Source organism: Nilaparvata lugens, chromosome 10 (genome assembly GCF_014356525.2).
Source record: "Nilaparvata lugens isolate BPH chromosome 10, ASM1435652v1, whole genome shotgun sequence".
Classification (NCBI taxonomy): domain Eukaryota; kingdom Metazoa; phylum Arthropoda; class Insecta; order Hemiptera; family Delphacidae; genus Nilaparvata; species Nilaparvata lugens.
In genome coordinates this window covers 41,585,671-41,608,397 of record NC_052513.1, presented here as the reverse complement: position 1 = coordinate 41,608,397, position 22,727 = coordinate 41,585,671, and the positions used below count along the sequence as shown (strand labels likewise).

General features: G+C 34.9%; 1 protein-coding gene across 1 annotated transcript in view; it reads right to left on the bottom strand.

Moving 5' to 3' along the window:
- Positions 1–1,907: 1,907 nt before the first annotated feature.
- The window catches only part of LOC111053830 (laccase-25), a 38,181-nt gene continuing 17,361 nt past the window's right edge, over positions 1,908–22,727 (bottom strand). Inside the window, 10 exon segments of the mRNA XM_039436888.1 lie at positions 1,908–2,455; positions 4,081–4,305; positions 5,488–5,511; positions 5,514–5,699; positions 7,865–8,033; positions 8,942–9,081; positions 9,084–9,131; positions 9,853–10,066; positions 15,081–15,286; positions 18,295–18,505. Of these exon segments, the coding sequence (XP_039292822.1) occupies positions 2,304–2,455; positions 4,081–4,305; positions 5,488–5,511; positions 5,514–5,699; positions 7,865–8,033; positions 8,942–9,081; positions 9,084–9,131; positions 9,853–10,066; positions 15,081–15,286; positions 18,295–18,505 (1,575 nt within the window). The 3' untranslated portion in view covers positions 1,908–2,303.

Here is a 22,727-nt window from a genome sequence, read left to right as displayed (position 1 = left end):
GTTCATGAATTACCTCTTATAATAATTATATTGATCTTTTCAAGCTATCAATTTTATAACTATCCAATGATCATTGCCATATTTTGAAAAAAAAATGTGCACAATCTAGTACATTTCGTGAAATATCCCAAATATATTGTGACATCTCAATAATCATTGACTAGGTAATTTTTGGTAGCATCAATAATATGTTCTAAAATAGTCTAGTCTCATGTAAAATTGAATCTTGAGTCTAATGCAACCGTTTCCAAGTTCATATATTCAATGGTTATTGGATAGTTTTTTTAATGTGCACAATTCAATACATTTTATTGAATATCCCATAATTTATTGTAATATTCCAATAACAATTGGCTGAATAAATTTTTAGTAGCACCAATATGTTCTGAAATGGTCTAATATTATGTAAAATTTGATTAAGATTCTAATCCAACCAGTCGCAAGTTCATAATCTTGAATGATGTTTCAAAATTTACACACTAAAATTCAGTGAATTCCATAAAATACTCCAGAAATTATTTTATTATTCCAACAACCATTGGCTGAATACATTTTTAATGGCACCAATTATGGTCTTAAATGGTCAAATATCTTGTGTGAATAATCAAACACTGGATAAAATTGTAATAAAAAATATACACTTTATTATGAACTCACAAAAATCACAGTTAAAACAAATCTCTTACAATATAAAGTAGCTCATAATATTATAGTAACTTATCCACTCGCATACATTATTCTATTCACCTAGGCCTACTCACAATAAAACAAGTAATCTCAAATTATTGGGACATTTATAATATCTGGAATCCTCAGAACATGATATGTAAATAACTATGAAATAGGCAAGGAATGATACATACAGTTATTTATTTGAAACAGTTTATTTTTGATAATGAAAAGCTCTCCCTAAAAATATATGATTCTAATAATGGATGAATAAATTATTAATACTGTATTTTTCCGTTATGGTTACTCTTGATAATTTTTTTTCCAATCACTTGATAATGGCATTATTTAGCCGAAAGATGTTGTGAATAAATAATTTTAAAAAGGGTACTCGGATTTCTATTTTTATTTATACTATTAATACTGCCTGAGTTGTCTATTTGAATAAATAAAGAAAAACCTGTACGACAGTATTATAATAATATAAGAAATGCGTTCAATTTCACACCATAATCTTCAAAGAGCACCACATAACTTAGAAATTATTGTCAAGATGAGGATTATCGATCGTTTGAGAGGAAGCAATGCAACAGGCACATTAACAATATTATCTACTGTTACTATTTTATTAATCAATTCGATAAAATATCAGATATTTGTATTCATCAGAGATTTTATTACTCTGACACCCACCTTTTTGGTAGAGAGTTAGTGGGGAGGATATTTTTAATATTCTTCCAAAGAATGGACATTGATATGTCCAAAGCTCCGCCAATTATGTAGATGCATAACAATATGATTATTATCTATAGTTATTATATTACAAATTGCTTTTTCATATCATATACAGTTCAATAGTTATTTTCCTAGTCTATATTATGTAAATTCATCTATAATTTTGCTGTATTGTAAGCTATTGTATATAGTGTATAAGTCAGTATATATTGTAATCTACATAAATAAAGTACTCAATCAATCAATCAACCCAGACAGTGAATTAATTTAGTTGTTTGATAAACATTCACTAAGAGTTTTATTTCTATCTCTAGAAAATTATTGTTTTTCATCATCCATAAATTCAATTACCTTTTGTCTACAATCGAGACTAATCATGTAATTTTCTTATGCTTTTCTTATAAAAAAGACTGAAGTTGTGTATAATTGTAGGTTGAATAAGATAACCAACCTACTATAATATACTGATGCATTCATCAAGTAATTGTTCGCTCTTCTTATAAAAAACTGATGCGTAAAATTTCACACTGTCTGATATCATAGATTGAAAAAGATGATAATTAACATACTACAATACGGTATTGATGCATTCATTAGGGATGAATTTAATTGCGTAAAATTTTACACTGTCTGATATCGTAGATTGAATAATCAACAGACTAAATATACTGATGCATTAAAGATAAGAAGTGAACAAATCAAATATGAAACAACATTATTTTAGAAATTTAGTTGAAACCGACAACAATATTTATAATAGAAGCATTCATTAGGGATGAGAAGTGAATACTTGGTGAAAAGTTAATAGCTAGGTACGGTAGCCTACTTTAGAAAAATTTCTTGATTGTACAAACAATTTGAAAATTGAGCATCGTCAGTCTAAAATTCATAGGATATTTTCAGATCAGAAAATACTCTGGCCCAACCCAATTTCCACATCTAGGGAAATTCTCTGGTACAGAGGGTAGATCATTGCTGTTCCCAACATGGAGGATAACATCCAGGCCTTGGGACCAGTGGGCTGCTTTCTGATCATGCAGTAGCCAGTAACCTGGAAAAATAAAATATTGAAGATAAATATTAGGATAAAACACTTCATTCATATGGGCTACTTTTTAACAAATTAATAAAAACAATATACAAATCTTGAAGTATTCTAAGTTAGGGTACTAGTTGTTGAACTATTTTAAAGTTTAATAAAAATAATAAAGGGTACTTCAAGATTTGTATAATTGTTTTTATTAATATTAGGATGAATATTGAAGGAATTGGCTAACATGTAGAAAATAATAGATATAGATAATTAAAGTGATATTTTCCTTCAACCATGAATAAAAATACTACTTTTCTTCAATAAATGAATAGATGAGTCGATAAGCTATAGAAAGAAATTGCAATACAGAAATAGAAGGAAAGAAAATCTCTACTACATAGAGTAAAGAATACTACCATATTCTTCTGTCTTTAATTCAACATAATTATCCTTCAGTTTTGGACACTTGTTCATCAATGGATGCTATGTTGAAGTAGAATAGTTATTGTGCAACTAGTGCGCAAAGTGACAGTTTGCTGCACCGATTGGTTTCTTGAGTGCAGCAGAGGAACTTTGCGCACGTATTTCACATTAAGTTTTTCCTACAGTTACCATTGAATATGAAAAGTGGGTAATTATGGGTAAAATTGCCTGAAATGCATCAAATGTTTTTCTGTGTAATTTTATTATTGATAAACCCTTAATCCTAAAATCCTAAAGTCCTCGTTGTCCTTGGTTATAATATATAATGAATAATAATTAGCGCGTTGTGCTTGGTTGCACCTCTGCTCACTGTAGCAGCCACAGCAGTCACTGTTACCAACTTCATTTTGATTTTGCTGCACTGTTGCTCCATATAACCTACTAAGTATTTTGCGTTGCCATGTTGCAAATCTGGAGTGCAGAAAAATTTTTCCCGCACTAGAGCGGAAAAGTGATTCTTTGCGTTCTGTAATCAGTGCAGCAATGGCCCTTTTCAACGTAACTGCAGGAAAAAATAATATATTCAAACACCAAGATCCATTTAAATATTATGATCGATAACTGATCTATTCTGTGTTTATTTTTTAGTGCATTCTCTGCCATTATTCATTATTATTTTTTTAAAGAATCCCCACCTATTGGTCGACAGTGGAACCAAAATCGATAAATGAATGAAGAGGTCAAACATAATATTATGAGTTTGTTATTTAACGCCATATTATTGAGAAGAAACATAATTTCAATTATTATGATTTTGTATTGATTTCTCATTCTATTCTTGTTCCATGTAGCCTAAAACATGATATTTTTTATTTATCACTAATTTCTTGATCACATATGAAACTAGTTACTTTCATGACAAACTCTATTTCATCCCAAATTTCTAAACATTGTATAGGCTACTCTTGAATAAAAATAAAAAACTAAGTACCCTTCTTTAAAATTGTTCACTCACAACATGTTTCGGCTATGATGTCATTATCAAGTGAATAAAATTGAAATTTATTTCTCAATCACTTGATAATAACATTATATAGCCGAAAAATGTTGTGAGTGAACAATTTTGAAAAAGGGTACTTGGATTCCTATTTTTATTTCCATTGTAGGACTATGATTAGTGCTTATATTCGGATATAATGAATGAATACATCGTTGCTTACCTGGATTATCAGCCCTAAACCTCAATACTGCAATTCCACCAGGTGGCACAGGTACTGTATCCTTGATAACAGGATCTTTGAGGTTCTTTTCTAGAAGTCCTCCCTCAGCATTCAATTTCCTGATGGTCTCCATGCTGTTGTCTGCCAATCCTTGTTTGGATCCCACCACGTAGAAACTACCTCCATGCATGTGGAACACATGTTCGTCTGTTAGGTCATCACCTCCTGAAATGTGAATAAAGAGAGTAAAATAATACAGTCTGACCCCAGAGTGTAGAATAATAATTTATATAGAATATCCCCAATCCAATTTTCACATATTTATTTACTGTGTCTTTACTGTAACTATTTCATTTTTGGAATTTTGACTCAAGAAAATGCTCTTTTTCTGCGACATGTGACAATCAATTAATCAATAATCCTTTATTGTCATAAAACACAAAGTGTTGTTACAAACGTCAAAGTTACAATAAAACATTCAGAAAAATTACTACAACAAAATTAGAAAATATTGATGAATAGCAGTAATTATGAATAAATACTAATTATTGAACGAGCGAAGTGAGGTCTACGATTCAAGTCGACGGTTTGGCATCCCTCTTAATGTTTAAATGTTTGTATGTTTATATGTTGCGCATTTACGGCGAAACGCGGTAATAGATTTTCATGAAATTTGACAGGTATGTTCCTTTTTCAATTGCGCGTCGACGTATATACAAGGTTTTTGAAAATTTTGCATTTCAAGGATAATATAAAAGGAAAAAGGAGCCTCCTTCATACGCCAATATTGGAGTAAAAATCAGACTATAGAATTATTCATCATAAATCAGCTGACAAGTGATTACACAGATGTGTGGAGAAGCCAGTCTATTGCAGTATTTCCATAAGGTCTATAGTTTCAATCAGGTACTTGTGGATGAGAATACTGCGTGAGGTCTACTGTTCACAGAACTACTAGTTAAAACGTGGTTTACTTAATAAATATACAAAGGTAGGCCATATCAGTATTTTCACCATAAGTCACAAAAAAGCTGTTGAGTTAAACAGAAGAACACTAACTCTATTCAAAAAATTCTCTAACAGAATAAAGGCATTTCTATAAGTAAGCCTTTTATGTTGTGTGATTTGAATAGTGAGATAGATACTCAATAGGTAGTCTTACTTCAGGGGCAATCTCATTGAATAACTCACTAGACATGTTTCTCCACTTCCTATGGGTACTTGCATATTGGTGAAAATCAATTCTGACATTAATTTAGCCTGCTTCTAGTTTAATAAAATGTGAGACTGTATGGTGGACAAGAACTCAGAAAAAAGAATGAGATGGGAGTAATGGGTACTCTAGATGATTTTAAGAGTCTTCTACAATAAAATGATAGAATAGAAATAAATAAATGAATATTATACCTTTATCGATCCATAGCAGTTCACCCTAGAGTGTAATGGTATGTCAATGACATGCACACACTGACATGCACCGGCTTCATCCATGCAATACTTGGGTCGCTTGTTGTCACTGCACAGTGAATTCGACTCCTGTAGATCAGCTGATTGGCTCAGCAGTGGTGATGAAGGAAACATGAATGTAATGTTGTTTATTCTCGGTTTCAGGAGAGGATCTGCAAGTTACATAACACAATAATTATTATGATTATTTATAGGTTATTACTAGTAGTTCTGTGAACAGTAGACCTCACGCAGTATTCTCATTAACAAGTACCTGATTGAAACTATAGACCTTATGGAAATACAGCAATAGACTGGCTTCTCCACATATCTGTGTAATCACTTGTCAGCTGATTCATGATGAATAATTCTATAGTATGAATTTTACTCTAATATTGGCGTATGAAGGAGGCTCCTTTTTCCTTTTATATTATCCTTGAAATGCAAAATTTCCAAAAACCTTGAATATACGTCGACGCGCAATTAAAGAAGGAGCATACCTGTCAAATATTTCATGAAAATCTATTACCGCGTTTCGCAGCAACATATAAAAACATTCAAACATTTAAACATTAAGAGAAATGCCAAACCGTCAACTTGAATCTTAGACCTCACTTCGCTTGGTCAATTATAGATCTATAAATTATAGCTTTGTTGTAGTTCAGACAATGTATTGAATCCGTAAATATTTGGAAAGTCTTTACTTTTCTTGGTGTATTGAGGAATGAATTTCACTCCTGAGGAGAAGCTTTATCAGGAGTGAAATGCATTCCTCAACACACCAATAAAAGTAAGTCTTTTCAAATATTTACAAATGTAACTCAGTGTCTGAACTACAACAAAGTTTTTATATAGTGTTTCGTCATGGAAAGCAAAATCAATTTCGTAAATTATATCAACGAAGTATATCATAATATTTACTCTCACTCATAATTATGATATTTGAACAACATACAATATCTTAGGGAATCTACAGTGTAGGCCTAAATTACACTTGTCCTAATATGGATATAATATCCCTTGAAAGACATAGGTAGCACCTGGATATCCAATCAATATTTCCAATAGGCTAACTATTGGTGTTCAACTAATGACTTTCAATCATTGAATCATCAAATCATGCCATATCCAGCTAAGAGAACGCTCGACGATGAATGAATGAATTATTCACGTTTATTGGGTATGAATAATTGAAAAATAGGCTACGAGTTGAATATAATTATTGAAAATTGAATGTTTTCACTATCCAACGTAAACTGTGAAGTTGAAATTTCAAATATTTGTAACATGTTGCTTTTTGAGAATAAAAACTTTTTCATTCATTCATCCATTTAAACAAATTATCAATAAATTAATTCAATGAGGAAGTATTCATGTATGTTCTATACTGAATTAATAAAAACAAAATAAAACTCTAGTACCCTTTATTTTTTAAACTTTAAATTAGTTCAACAACTAGTTTCGACAGTAACTCAGGTCATTTTCAAGTTGAAATGTCAGTTTTTGAAAAAATAAAGGGTACTACAAGATTATTATGATATTTTTATTAATTTGTTCAAAAGTAGCCCATGGAAGTGAAGAGTTTTTATTTTCTATACGTTTCATTTTTTGCTTCTGTAGGATATTTTCTGCAATACCGGTACTTTCAAGCCAACTTGCAACTTCAGTAACTTGATTGAGTTATTAGAAATTAACAGTAAGGCATATTTCTCAATTAGTAGAGATCAATTTTCCAGATAAAAGAAAGTCATAGAATGGGTGAAAAGTGTTTAGCGTGTTTTCATTGTTCCTATAGTGTTTAAAATTATATATATTCCACACTTTCTCCTTAAAATTTATGGAATCAGGGCTACTTATTTTTATTTATAAAATAGAATTATAGTACCCTAATATAAAGGTTACTATAATTCTATTTTATAAATATTTCACACTGTTCATCATACCGTACTACTTCAGCTTCTATGATTTAGAAAAAAAATCATAATTTGGTTTTCTTCTTTACTTATAATGAGCAATAACTTGATTAGAGTACTTATGAAGGTAAGCTCAGCTTAAGTTATATTTAGGTGAAATAAAAATGATGTCAGTTCCTCATAATTCATTTGAGCCAAACTTTTAATATATTTATAAGTTTATAGATTGAACATAGTCCTATTATTGATACAGATTGATACCAAACGATAATAGATTTTTATTTCTCCTTAATTAAATGGAGAAATTCCACAATATATTGTTCATAGTCTAAATTGTATCTAATATTTTCTCTATTGTCAACACACATCAATTTACGTGTACCGGTATATTTGCATTTATAAAGTTGTCAAGTGAGTTTTCATACCTGGAAAGTCAGTGTTGCTCGGAACACTCACAAAATCAAATGGTAAATACAGCGTGAGATCCATCTTCTCTGCGGCCAAATCCCTTGGCAATTTATTCACAGATTTTATGTTTGGCAAACAGATGTGATCAGACTTTGAACACTCGTTTTCTGTCACAGTACTCAGCACCTAGAGAAAAAAGTAAAATACTCTTAGACCTTATTTTTTACAACTAAATAATGATATTAGAGAAGTCAGTTTGTTAAACTAGATATAAAAACTGGACCTACAGTGACTTTCTCTTCCATATCGACGTGAGGCTCAATCCCAATATCTCTGCTTAAACTATTATATTGAATGCAATGACGGATGACATTTGTTTCTCGTTCTCAAATTTTGCTTGTATTTGTTCTCTCTCTCTCATTTTCCTCTCCGATTGTTCCCTTCTCCCTTCTCTTCACTCTTCGTTTCTTACTTCTCAAACTCTCTACCAGCCTACTGCATTAAAAATCATAGTATTTAATATTTTCGTCCTTTCATCCTATTTAGCATACTCCTATTAAGCTTGTTTTTTATCAGCCTTATTGTTTCAATAAACATTGTTATTGAAACAGTAAATAGTTTAACTTGATAAGTCAAACTATAACTTAATAAGTTAAACTACAACTTAATAAGTTGAAGTTGATCTTTTACAATGCCAAATAAGTTGTCACACTTATTGTGTGATCCCACTTAATGAGTGTGATCTCATGATCTTATACATTGAGTTTTATTGTTTTTGTATTTTAATTTTCATTGTGTGTTTGTATTGAATCAAATTTTAATATTCAAAATAAGCAGATGAAAAACCATTAAGATACAACTTGTACTTCATAGTTAATTATACAATTATTCTTATGATATTTATTCCAAATTAATATTAAAATATTTGTGTTGCTGAGTGTAAATTCCTTCACGTTATTAAGTTTAGTGTGATTACTGTAAATAATTCTTTTCCGACTATTGTATTGTTTGCTCTATCCAATAAATAAATATATTAAGTGTCAATTTCAATAATAGGTTTTTTCAACAGTCAAGTCCAATTTTCTATGCTCTACCTTGGTTTGAGGAACAGCCGCCTCTTCATTGAGTTGAGATGACCGGGAAGGCTCCTTGGGTGGTCGGAACATGTAGTCTATCAGCGCATAGGAAGAGGACTGTCTGTGACACGATGGTCTGGTCTCAGCTTTCAGCCATAAGACAAGGATTCAGTCTGATCAGCTGTTAGAACAAAATCTATTCGCTCTCCTGCAATGAAATATTTATTATATAATAATATCGGGGCACCGACTCCGCTGTTATTTTTATTCATTGATGAACAGAACACAATTCTCCAAAATGATCGTGTTTATATTTCACAGCTGGCTATACGTCATCTTATGAATTTCGGGGATGCGATATTTTGATTTTTCACATACTCACTCGCTCACTCACTTTTTTACTATCTACAGCTGTTTCAGCCAAGGATGAATTATCCTTTTAATGTCGTTCAGCGAGTTTTCCCAAGGATGAGACCTAGTGCAATCGAATCTTTATATCATAAACCTACTATGTTCCAAATTTCGTGAAAATCGTTGAAGCCGTTATCGAGATCCGTTGAACATAAATGACCAGATATAAAAATAACCAGAAATATAGATACAGAAATTGCTCGCTCAATATAATTGGATATTCTTACTTGACTATTAGGAGCACAATAGAATATCAAGTAATCTTTTATCACATTTCGACTAGTTTCAACTCTTCAAGAACTATTTTCAAGTGTAATATTCTATTGAGTTTTAATACTTTCTGTAGCCCTGATATGAGAGTAATTACTTTGACTATTAGAATAAACATCAAGATCTATTTTTGTATATTACAGACAGCACAATCTCCGATTGAAAATTTGGTTGCTAGATGGGAAGTCCATATACTCTAACAAATCCTGTTATAAAATATAATATTGTCATCTTTAGTGGATATTGACCTGGAGCAATGATAAGCGACTGAACCATCTGTGGCTCGATGGGATGACCGTCCATTGCGATCACCTGCAGCCGATGTCTCTCAACCTGAATGGAGACGGGACACCCCACCTGGCTGCCTGCATATATCACTCGCATACGGTGCCGTCTGCCGCCCGTCACATTGAATCTAGTCGACGCGTGCTTGTAGTCTGCATCATCACTGTCCGATTCCATCTACAACAAAAAACTGTGCGTTAAACTGTCTGTCTCGGCTGACAAGTATGACAGTCGTAAGGCACATTGACAAGCCTTATCTACAACATGATAAGGAAACTGGAATTTATTTGCCAAATAATTTGAAATTGAAATTTATTTTAAATGTTTTAATTCAAGGCTACTTTGTTGTATTTACCATAAAAATCATATATTTTACTCATTTATAGAGAAAATCTTTCATGGAGAAGTTCACAAAACTCTTCACTGAATGTAAATTCCAAAATATAATAGTAATTTTCTTATTATTATCAAACGAAAATCCGAATTAAATGCTGTAATTCACCCGAAGACTCCTCCTACTGCAAATATGACAACAGGGTAAGCAGCTAGATATGGACATTCGATGGACTAGATTGGAATTTCCATCTAGCTGTTTTTCCTGTTGTCAATATTTGCAGTAGCAGGAGTCTTCGGGGAATTACAGCATTTAATTCGGATTTTCGTTTAATGATAATATTAGCTCATTAGATTTGAATGATTGCAATATCCCAGTTATTTCCATCTGTAGTAATTTTCTCTACAATACCAATATTTATCTACAATACGAAATCCGAATTAAATGCTGTAATTCACCCCGAGACTCCTCCTACTGCAATATTGACAACAGGGTAAGCAGCTAGATATGGACATTCGATGGACTAGATTTTTTTCCATCTAGCTGTTTATCCTGTTGTCATATTTGCAGTAGCAGGAGTCTTCGGAGTGAATTAAGCATTTAATTCGGATTTTCGTTTAATGATAACAATTAACTCATTAGATTTGAATGATTGCAATATCCAGTTATTATTTCCATCTGTAGTAAGTTTATTCTACAATACAAGTCTAAAAACCTACTTGTCTATTTTCTATGGGTTACCTTGGTTTGAGGAACAGCTGCCTCCTCATTGAGTTGGGATGACCTTGAAGACTCCTTGGGTGGTCGGAACATGTAGTAGATCAGCGCATAGGAAGAGGACTGTCTGTGACATGATGGTCTGGTCTCAGCTTTCAGCCAATAAGACAAGGATTCAGTCTGATCAGCTGTTAGAACAAAATCTATTCGCTCTCTGCAATGAAATATTATTTATATTATAATATCGGGGTACCGAGCTCCGCTTGTTTATTTTTATTCATTGATGAACAGAACACAATTCTCTAAAATGATCGTGTTTATATTTCACAGCTAGCTATACGTCATCTTATGAATTTCGGGATGCGATATTTTGATTTTTCACATACTCACTCACTCACTCACTTTTTTACTATCTACAGCTGTTTCAGCCAAGATGAATTATCCTTTAATGTCGTTCAGCGAGTTTTCCCAAGGATGAACCTAGTGCAATCGAATCTTTATATCATAAACCTACTATTTTCCAAATTTCGTGAAAATCATTGGAGCCGTTTTCGAGATCCGTTAAACATAAATGACCAGATATAAAATAGCCAGATATAAAAATAACCAGAAATGTAGATACAGAAATTGCTCGCTCAATATAATTGGATATTCTTACTTGACTATTAGGAGCACAATAGAATATCAAGTAATCTCTTATTTTATCACATTTCGACTAGTTTCAACTCTCAAGAAACTATTTTCAAGTGTAATATTCTATTGGGTTTAATACTTTCTGTAGCCCTGATAATGAGAGTAATTACTTTGACTATTAGAATAAACAATCAAGATCTATTTTTGTATATTACAGACAGCACAATCTCCGATTGAAAATTTGGTTGCTAGATGGGAAGACCATATACTTAACAAATCCTGTAAATATATATTGTCATCTTAGTGGATATTGACCTGGAGCAATGATAAGCGACTGAACCATCTGGGCTCGATGGGATGACCGTCCATTGCGATCACCTGCAGCCGATGTCTCTCACCTGAATGGAGACAGACACCCCACCTGGCTGCCTGAATATATCACTCGCATACGATGCCGTCTGCCACCCGTCACATTGAATCTAGTCGACGCGTGCTTGTAGTCTGCATCATCGCGTCCGATTCCATCTACAACAAAAAAACTGTGCGTTGAACTGTCTGTCTCGGCTGAAGTATGACATTCGTAAGGCACATTGACAAGCCTTATCTACAACATGATAAAGGAAACTGGAATTTATTTGCCAAATAATTTGAAATTGAAATTTATTTACCAATTTTTTAAAATGTTGAGGAGCTAGAAAAGGATATAGTGCTACCTGCTTTGTCTAATGAGAGACAAGGATAACAACACCAATGCTAATAACATAGAGAAACAATAGCATAAGTAGATATCCCATGTATGGATAAAAGGACTTTTATGTCGAAACCTTACGTTATCTCAAGCATATAGTCATGTATTTCTTTTCCGTGAAGCTTTATGACGCTGTTAGCTAGCATATTGTGCCGTTCTACTCTTACCCGTGAAAACAGTAAAAATTGACAATAATCGAAGTTAATCGGCTTGAAGAGTTGCGACATAAAAGTCCTTTTATCCATACCATGGGATATCTACTTATGCTATTGTTTCTCTATGTTATTAGCATTGGTGTTGTTATCCTTGTCTCTCATTAGACAAAGCAGGTAGCACTATATCCTTTTCTAGCTCCTCAACGTTGTCAAAAATATGTTTTCAAGAATTAGAAATATAACTGATTAAGGCAGAGTATCGGCAATGCTGTTCTTATATATTTATCCACTGCCATTATAAGATGTGAACCTCACATAGTGTTTAATTTATATTGAGAAAATGTCTAATGCCGCACCCACACGTTGGCCCAATGAAGGCCATGTCGACCAGCGCCAGTGTGTGGATGCCGGGCTCTCCAGCTTCATTGGCCTCGTAAGGAATTGCACCTTTACCAGGCTGAACCAGCTTACTGGGCGAGTGACTGGACCAACGTATTGGACTAGGCATTGAGATACTAGTAGTTGAGTGAACAGTAGACCTCACGCAGTATTCTCATCCACAGTACCTGATTTGAACTATAGACCTTATGGAATACAGCTATAGACTAGCTTCTCCACACATCTTTGTAATCACTTGTCAGTGATTTATGATAGATAGTCCTGATTTCCACTCTAATATTGGCGTATGAAGGAGGCTCCTTTTCCTTTATATTATCCTTGAAATGCAAAATTTTCAAAAACCTTGTATATACGTCGACGCGCAATTAAAAAAGGAACATACCTATCAAATTTCATGAAAATCTTTTACCGCGTTTCGCCGTGAATGCGCAACATATAAACATTAAAACATTCAAACATTTACACATTAAGAGAATTCCAAACCGTCGACTTGAATCTTAGACTCACTTCGCTCGGCAATTAATTGGACTAGACATCAAGATATTGATAATTGGTTTAAATTGAATTATTTTTTTTTATTTGATAATTCATTCAAACTAATTCAGTAATCGTAATGTATTACTATCCTTAGTCTGAGCCGGCCATTGATGAGAAGTGTAGCAGAGTTGGTGTTGGTTGCCTCTCTCTTATCAGGGGTGGGGGCATAGGCCACTCACTTATGACCACGATGTGGTTGGGGTCATCGACGTCATAAAGCTGTCTCTGGACCTCCCTCCTGTCCCTTGTCGTACGATTAGTGGACCGAATAGTGCGTCTATCTGGCCGTTACCTTCAAAAATACTCTCGATAAACATCAAATTGACATGAAATTTGAATTAAATATTTGTTGAATAATTAATGAAAGACATACAGCTGTCTCTGCACTTTCCTTCTGTCTGCGTGTCGTACAATTAGTGAGCCGAATAGTGCGTCTATCTGGCCGTTGCCTTCAAAAATGCATTCGAAACATTAATTTTAAGAGGGTCTCATCAAAGCGAAACTATTAGAGAGACTATTATACAAGAGAACAGGCAGCATAGCATTACCATAACATAGCTTAATGGGCAATATCTTTTTGACGTAGTCATGTACTTTAAAAAACACTCGTCAACAGGATCAAGAAACGAAACACATGTCTACAACACCAGATTTGGAAGGATCGAGGAGAGGCATAGATTGAGATAACAGTAAGAGTTGCGACATAAAAGTCCTTTTATCCATACCATGGGATATCTACTTATGCTATTGTTTCTCTATGTTATTAGCATTGGTGTTGTTATCCTTGTCTCTCATTAGACAAAGCAGGTAGCACTATATCCTTTTCTAGCTCCTCAACGTTGTCAAAAATATGTTTTCAAGAATTTAGAAATATAACTGATTAAGGCAGAGTATCGGCAATGCTGTTCTTATATATTTATCCACTGCCATTATAAGATGTGAACCTCACTATAGTGTTTAATTTATATTGAGAAAATGTCTAATGCCGCACCCACACGTTGCCCAATGAAGGCCAATGTCGACCAGCGCCAGTGTGTGGATGCCGGGCTCTCCAGCTTCATTGGCCTCGTAAGGAATTGCACCTTTACCAGGCTGAACCAGCTTACTGGGCGAGTGACTGGACCAACGTATGTGGACTAGGCATTGAGATACTAGTAGTTGAGTGAACAGTAGACCTCACGCAGTATTCTCATCCACAGTACCTGATTTGAACTATAGACCTTATGGAAATACAGCTATAGACTAGCTTCTCCACACATCTTTGTAATCACTTGTCAGCTGATTTATGATAGATAGTCTGATTTCCACTCTAATATTGGCGTATGAAGGAGGCTCCTTTTTCCTTTTATATTATCCTTGAAATGCAAAATTTTCAAAAACCTTGTATATACGTCGACGCGCAATTAAAAAAGGAACATACCTATCAAATTTCATGAAAATCTTTTACCGCGTTTCGCCGTGAATGCGCAACATATAAACATTAAAACATTCAAACATTTACACATTAAGAGAAATTCCAAACCGTCGACTTGAATCTTAGACCTCACTTCGCTCGGTCAATTAATTGGACTAGACATCAAGATATTGATAATTGGTTTAAATTGAATTATTTTTTTTTATTTGATAATTCATTCAAACTAATTCAGTAATCGTAATGTATTACTATACCTTAGTCTGAGCCCGGCCATTGATGAGAAGTGTAGCAGAGTTGGTGTTGGTTGCCTCTCTCTTATCAGGGGTGGGGGGCATAGGCCACTCACTTATGACCACGATGTGGTTGGGGTCATCGACGTCATAAAGCTGTCTCTGGACCTCCCTCCTGTCCGCTTGTCGTACGATTAGTGGACCGAATAGTGCGTCAATCTGGCCGTTACCTTCAAAAATACTCTCGATAAACATCAAATTTGACATGAATATTTGAATTAAATATTTTGTTGAATAATTAATGAAAGACATACAGCTGTCTCTGCACTTTCCTTCTGTCTGCGTGTCGTACAATTAGTGGGCCGAATAGTGCGTCTATCTGGCCGTTGCCTTCAAAAATGCATTCGAAACATTAATTTTAAGAGGGTCTCATCAAAGCGAAACTATTAGAGAGACTATTATACAAGAGAACAGGCAGCATAGCATTACCATAACATAGCTTAATGGGCAATATCTTTTTGACGTAGTCATGTACTTTAAAAAACACTCGTCAACAGGATCAAGAAACGAAACACATGTCTACAACACCAGATTTGGAAGGATCGAGGAGAGGCATAGATTGGATTTATTTAAGAAAAAACACTTTTTATGGGGAGAAAATTTTTCAATATACTTCCTAGAGAGTTGAAAGAAATAGAGGAGTTTGAATACCTACAAAAAAAATTAAAGGAATATTTGGTGGGACTATCCCTATACTCTTTGCAGAAGTATGTCAATTTGACTGCAAGATTTTAGAATCTTGTTTTTTATCAAAATTTTTGACTTCTTTATGTGTAAAGGATGGTTTTGTGACGATATTGGTGTGCTAGTAATAATCTTTCATTGAACCTAGAGAAAATTTCTGATATTATGTTTACCTAAATAGAAATTCAAACAATGAAGTAGGGACTGAACCTTTAAAATTGTTAGGTATTATTGTTATTGATCCCAAACTTAATTATAATTATTGGCAACCACATGCAGAGTTCATTATTAAAAAATAGGAAAGGGACTCTACTTGCTGAGAAAGTTGAAGTTTACTGTAGACATTAATGTATTATTGAATGGTATTTCTCTCAAATACAACGTTTACTGTGTTATGGTATACTATTATGAGGCTCTAGTACTCATATCTCGGAAATATTTATATTACTATCGTATTTTTCATAAAACTTTAAAGTTAAAAAACACTCACATTCTTTGATGTAGCAAACCAGAGAATCAAATCAAATTATTATTTTGCCACATCAAAAATGTGAGTTTTTTCACTTTAAAGTTTTATGAAATACGATAGTAATAATAATAGTGAAAACAAGATGGATAACCAATACGGTAACGAATTTTTATATACGGTACTTCAAAAGAAAGCAATTGGATTGATTTGTGATGTTGATTTGAGGACTCATTGTAATTTTTTTTTTACAAATATGGGAATATTAACTGTCTATTCTTTGTATGTATTATCACAGTATTCTGTGTATTCTGCTGAATTCTGTGGTATTATTTAGTGTTAGTTATGTACATAGTAATCAGGATTTTTTTAAATTAAATAGTGATTTCCATGGATATAAAACCAGGAAAATGAATAATATCAGAATTCAACAGTTCAATTATTTAGTGTTAGTTATGTACATAGTAATCAGGATTTTTTTTAAATTAAATAGTGATTTCCATGGATATAAAACCAGAAAAATGAATAATATCAGAATCAACAGCTCAGGTTCACTACTTCTCAAAAAAATCTTCCATACAATCTGTTAAACTGTACAATTCATTACCACTATAGACATTAAGGCATTGCCTCTTACATTCTTTGAAAGGAAATTGAAATCTCCACGGTTGGAGTTGTAACTAGAAAAGTGTTAGCAAATCTTAGTCAGATGGGAATATTGAAAAGTGCAAAATATGCCATGGAAAAAGCAGTTGTTCTTAGCACAGCATCCATTGTGAGATCATTTTTGAACATTTCAGTTTAGTAATGCACCAAAGTGTTGCAGAGGCCGACTTTGACTGCAATAAACACTCACTTGTCATGCGAAAATGAAAATAACAATAATAATAATAATAATAATAATAATAATAATAAGGGGTTTCATACTGGCATGCCAAGATGGAGTCATCAACACCTTGTCATACCGTAGCAAAGTAATGCACATGCATGTCCCAGATATCAGTTGCAGGGTGTGTCATAGAGCACCAGAAACGATCATGCACATCCTATCATCGTGCTCTGTTCATGCAGCTGTGGGCTACATCCATAGACATAATGCTGCTCTGCGAGTGCTCTATTACCATCTTAGACACTCATATGGTATTGACAAAACACCAGTGCTGCCTTATGCCCCAGGGGAGATTGAGTCTGTTGTGGGGAATGAAAGGTGCCGAGTGTATTGGAATTACTCATTCTTCACCACCAGGCTTTTAAGAGCCACAAAGCCTGATGTTGTCCTCCTTGAGTTAGTGGTAAAGAAAAATGTATGTAATCGAGTTCTCGGCACCAGCTGAAGGCAACATTGTCAGCAAGGTGGAGGAAAAACAGGCAAAATATCAAGACCTATTAATAGAGCTGCGCAGGCTTAACCCAGGCTACTCCATAAGAATGGTGGTGTTGATTGAAGGAGTTTTAGGTGGCATGAGACCCTCGTTTTTGGTGAACCTTAAAACCATTCCAGCCTGTGAGAGAGCTGCTACTGCACTCGCAGGTCAAATGCAGAAGGCTGTCATCCTTGGTTCATTACATCTACTCAGGGCAAACGATTTAATGGTAACGGACCCAGTATGATTGTTTACCACATGGACATGTGGAGCAATCACTCTGGTAAATCGCTTGTCACTCTCCTTTGGGGGTCGGAGCCCAGGGGAAGAGTGGTCAAGCAAAACCTCAAACAGGATAATAATAATAATAATATCGAGTGACCTGGCTGGCTCTGGTGTCAGAGTTTTCAGGTCGCAACTGATCAATTTCAGGGCCTCTGACATGGCCTAACGACTGCTTTCTAGGCAGCCGGGACTGACGCCTTAACGTGTCCATCCGAAACACGGAAACAATGTCTATGATAATAAACATTCTTATTCTTATTCTTAGAAAATATACTGTACTGATAGGATGTGATTGAGTTTGTGGATTATTGTGATTGATTATGATTGATTGTAACTGACTTTTATGGATGATTGTATTTGACTTTGTGTTTTTAACAACCAGTATGTATCTGCCACAGATGAGTGCCCGCTTGCGAGGCACGGAATTTGTACTGGAAAGTGGTGTGCGCGGGGATGGGGCATTGCGTTACCATGGCAACACCATCCATGTAGGGGGTCTCCTTCTGTGGCTGGCCTCGCCAGTGGATGGCCACTCCTTGGCCTGGTATCCTATTGGTCACATCCACCACTAGGATGTCGTTCTCACATACCTGCACAAAAATGATCAATAATAATTATGCTACATAAATAATTTTATTTCCATCATAAATTTCATTAAACATTCATTCTAATTTTTGGAAATTATGTGGCCACTTTGACAGTTGTGTGGTCATTGTAAGTAAATTCAAATTCAAGTTGTTTATTTGCATTTTCATCCGTTTACACTAGTAGTTCTGTGAACAGAAGACCTCACGCAGTATTCTCATCCACAAGTACCTGATTGAAACTATAGACCTTATGGAAATACAACAATAGAATGGCTTCTCCACACATCTGCGCTGTGTAATCACTTTTGTCAGCTGATTTATGATGAATAATTCTATAGTCTGAATTTTACTCTAATATTGGCGTATGGGAGGCACCTTTTTCCTTTTTATATTCCCTTGAAATGCAAAATTTCCAAAAACCTTGTATATACGTCGACGCGCAATTAAAAAGGAACATACCTGTCAATCTCATGAAAATCTATTACCGCGTTTCGCTGTAAATGCGCAACATATAAACATTCAACATTCAAACATTAAGAGAAATGCCAAACCTTCGACTTGAATCTAAAGGCCGGTCCAGACGCTCCATTTTGTACAACGTTTTAAATCCGCGCAGTTTTAAGACGGAATGAAACCGTTGCAACTTTGAGCATCCAGACGGTACAGTCTTGACGGTGCAGTCTTGTATTTTCCGCTCAGTTTTGTGTGATATCACCATGGAGGAGGTTCTTCTGTGGTCAATTTTCGCCTGCTGTATTGTAAAAAAAAGATTGGAACACATCAGAGGAACCGTTCGTTCAAAATGGTCACGGAAATGGCTTTTAAAAAGGCGGGACTTTTCCCATATAAGATTATTGCGTGAATTACGTGACGAACCTAATGATTGGCGAAACTACTTTAGAATGGACATGGACACGTATATTTACTTATTGGAATTAGTGACACCGCATATATCAAGAAAGAAAATACTTGTATGAGAGTAGCAATATAACAAATGAAAGGCTAACAGCAACTTTAAGATTTTTGGCAACCGGCAGACGTTACAAAGACCTGGAGTTCACAACAATTATATCAAAACAATCGCTAAGTGAAATCATTCCCGAAACATGTGAAGCTATCTACAGGAGCTGAAGAAGGATTACTTGAAGGTAAGAAATATTGTTATTTTCCATAAACGATTTATTATTTAATTGAACATTATAAACTTTATTATTGTAGAAAAGTTATTATGGTAGCAATAGAAATGCACGCAAGAATACTTCAGTTTGGTTGAAATGATGACAAGTAGGTTCCAACGGGAGATTGGGCAGGGGCTTGGTGGGCGCGTGTCTGTACATCTTGTTCACCTTGCTGTGGGATGATTCATGAAACTGCCGAAATTTTCCCAATTGTTTCATACTCCTGAGTGTGAGGTATTTGTTCTGAGGCGTAGTTATGTGGCATAGGCTGCGGCTGCTGCGAGAAGGAGTGGTATTGTCGGACTTCTGAAGAAAGATTTTGTTGCATTCTGATTTGATGTGGCGTATTCTGTTAAGGCCAATAATTCGTGGCATTCATTGGACCAAAATGCAGCAAATCGAAATACCACAGAGATGGCTTGTAAATTTCGTCCTCTCCAGCCGCAGATCGAATCGATTTGTTTACCTTTGCCAATTCTTTGCGATAAACGCTTCTCAAAGAATTGATTTTCTTCGCCACTGTCTCCCTGCTCGCGTTGACATCTATTTCTTTGAACTTTTCAACCAATCTCTCGTACGCTCCCTCCTTTTTGTTCCTGTCACTGTACTCTTTGGATTTAACTCGCCAAATGCACGGAAAACTTTCATAAAGTGAAATAAAATCCGTCAAAAACTCGCGAGAAGATTTGCCGAAAATCTGCCATGGTCGGATGATTAGAGAAAACTGAGGAACAAAACGGATTGGAAAACGGAGTAAGTGTCCACACGCAACGACATGTCTGCGCAGGTCACGGTTTTCAGAGCTCACGAGCTCAGTTATCGCTGCAATTGTGCAGTCCTCCCGACGGACTCAAAACTGCGAAGTTTTCCGGTCCACACGCAACGTTTTGTCTGCAACGTCTTGAACTGCGGATTTAAAACGTTGTGTAAAACGGAGCATCTGGACCTGCCTTAAAGGCCGTCCAGACGCTCCATTTTGTACAACGTTTTAAATCCGCGCAGTTTTAAGACGTTGCAGACAAAACGTTGCGTGTGGACCGGAAAACTGCGCAGTTTTGAGTCCGTCGGGAGGACTGCACAATTGCAGCGATAACTGAGCTCGTGAGCTCTGAAAACCGTGACCTGCGCAGACATGTCGTTGCGTGTGGACACTTACTCCGTTTTCCAATTAAATATAAACTCCGTTTATAATGTTCAATTAAATAATAAATCGTTTATGGAAAATAACATATTTCTTACCTTCAAGTAATCCTTCTTCAGCTCCTGTAGATAGCTTCACATGTTTCGGGAATGATTTCACTTAGCGATTGTTTTGATATAATTGTTGTGAACTCCAGGTCTTTGTAACGTCTGCGGTTGCCAAAAATCTTAAAGTTGCTGTTAGCCTTTCATTTGTTATATTGCTACTCTCATACAAGTATTTTCTTTCTTGATATATGCGGTGTCACTAATTCCAATAAGTAAATATACGTGTCCATGTCCATTCTAAAGTAGTTTCGCCAATCATTAGGTTCGTCACGTAATTCACGCAATAATCTTATATGGGAAAAGTCCCGCCTTTTTAAAAGCCATTTCCGTGACCATTTTGAACGAACGGTTCCTCTGATGTGTTCCAATCTTTTTTTTACAATACAGCAGGCGAAAATTGACCACAGAAGAACCTCCTCCATGGTGATATCACACAAAACTGAGCGGAAAATACAAGACTGCACCGTCAAGACTGTACCGTCTGGATGCTCAAAGTTGCAACGGTTTCATTCCGTCTTAAAACTGCGCGGATTTAAAACGTTGTACAAAATGGAGCGTCTGGACCGGCCTTTAGACCTCACTTCGCTCTGTCAAGTATCAATTACAACATGTAAAGAATTTCTGTATTGTCTACATATACATTTCAACATAATTATATTCAATTATATAATCACAAATTCATAAAATACATAATAAGACACTGAAAAAGGTTAGTAACAATTATTTTTTAAGACTAGTTTTCAGAATCCAATCGATTTGGCTCAACATGACTTGATAACAAGTAATTTAGTTATCTATTTATCAGCTATCATTTTTTGCAAAATCCTCAGTTATCAAGCAAGCTACTAGCTTATTACTTGGTGTGCAAATATAGTGGAGAGGTAAAGGTAGCTTAAAGCTTGAGAGTGTCAAAAGGTAGGCGCACACAGATCGTCATCGGACGGACGGCACGCATCGGACGATTAGATTTGATGCATTGCTTTCAATTGGAGTGCGCATACCTATCCGCATCGTAAAGGTATGCGCACTCCAATTGAAAACAATGCATCAAATCTAATCGTCCGATCCGTCCGATGCGTGCCGTCCGTCCGATGACGATCTGTGTGCGCCTACCATCAGGGTGTGATCACATTGAACACATGTATGTGCAAGTGCATGTCAGATCATGAATGAGCCGAAAGACAAAATCCGTAACTAGCATATAGCTACTGCTCTATAGTGAGGTCCACGTTATAATGGCATTGTTTGATCAGCAATGGTATTGCTATCCGCTTGTCTATCATTCAACAAAGTGAATAGCCCTATTCTCTTCCTCGCTTTGCTCTATTGCCAGATCGTCTTTTAACAATGTAGAATTAAAAATGTATAAAAAAAATATTTCATCTCAATTATGAAAATTCATTATGAAATTATTGAAAAATATAATTTCTTGCTTAATAAATTATAATTGATTATTTTAAACGAGAATGAACAGTTGATATTACATCAATAAACCTGTATCAGCTACCGTCTACAGAAGGCATTGACAACAACTTTGGTCTGCTATCTTTCTCCACTGCAATTATAACATGAACCTCACTATAGAGGCAGATCCTGAGTATCAGTTTGTTGATTGTTGAAGCCATAATTTGGCTATCTATATTGATTCCGGAATAGGTATGTGATTTGTTCTTATTGAAGTGTGATCACATTGTATGCGTATATGTGAAAGTGCACGTCAGATCATGCATGAGCCAAAAACAAAATCTGGAAAGTGCCATTAAAACATATATGTTGTGATTATTAATTTTTCGTTCAAT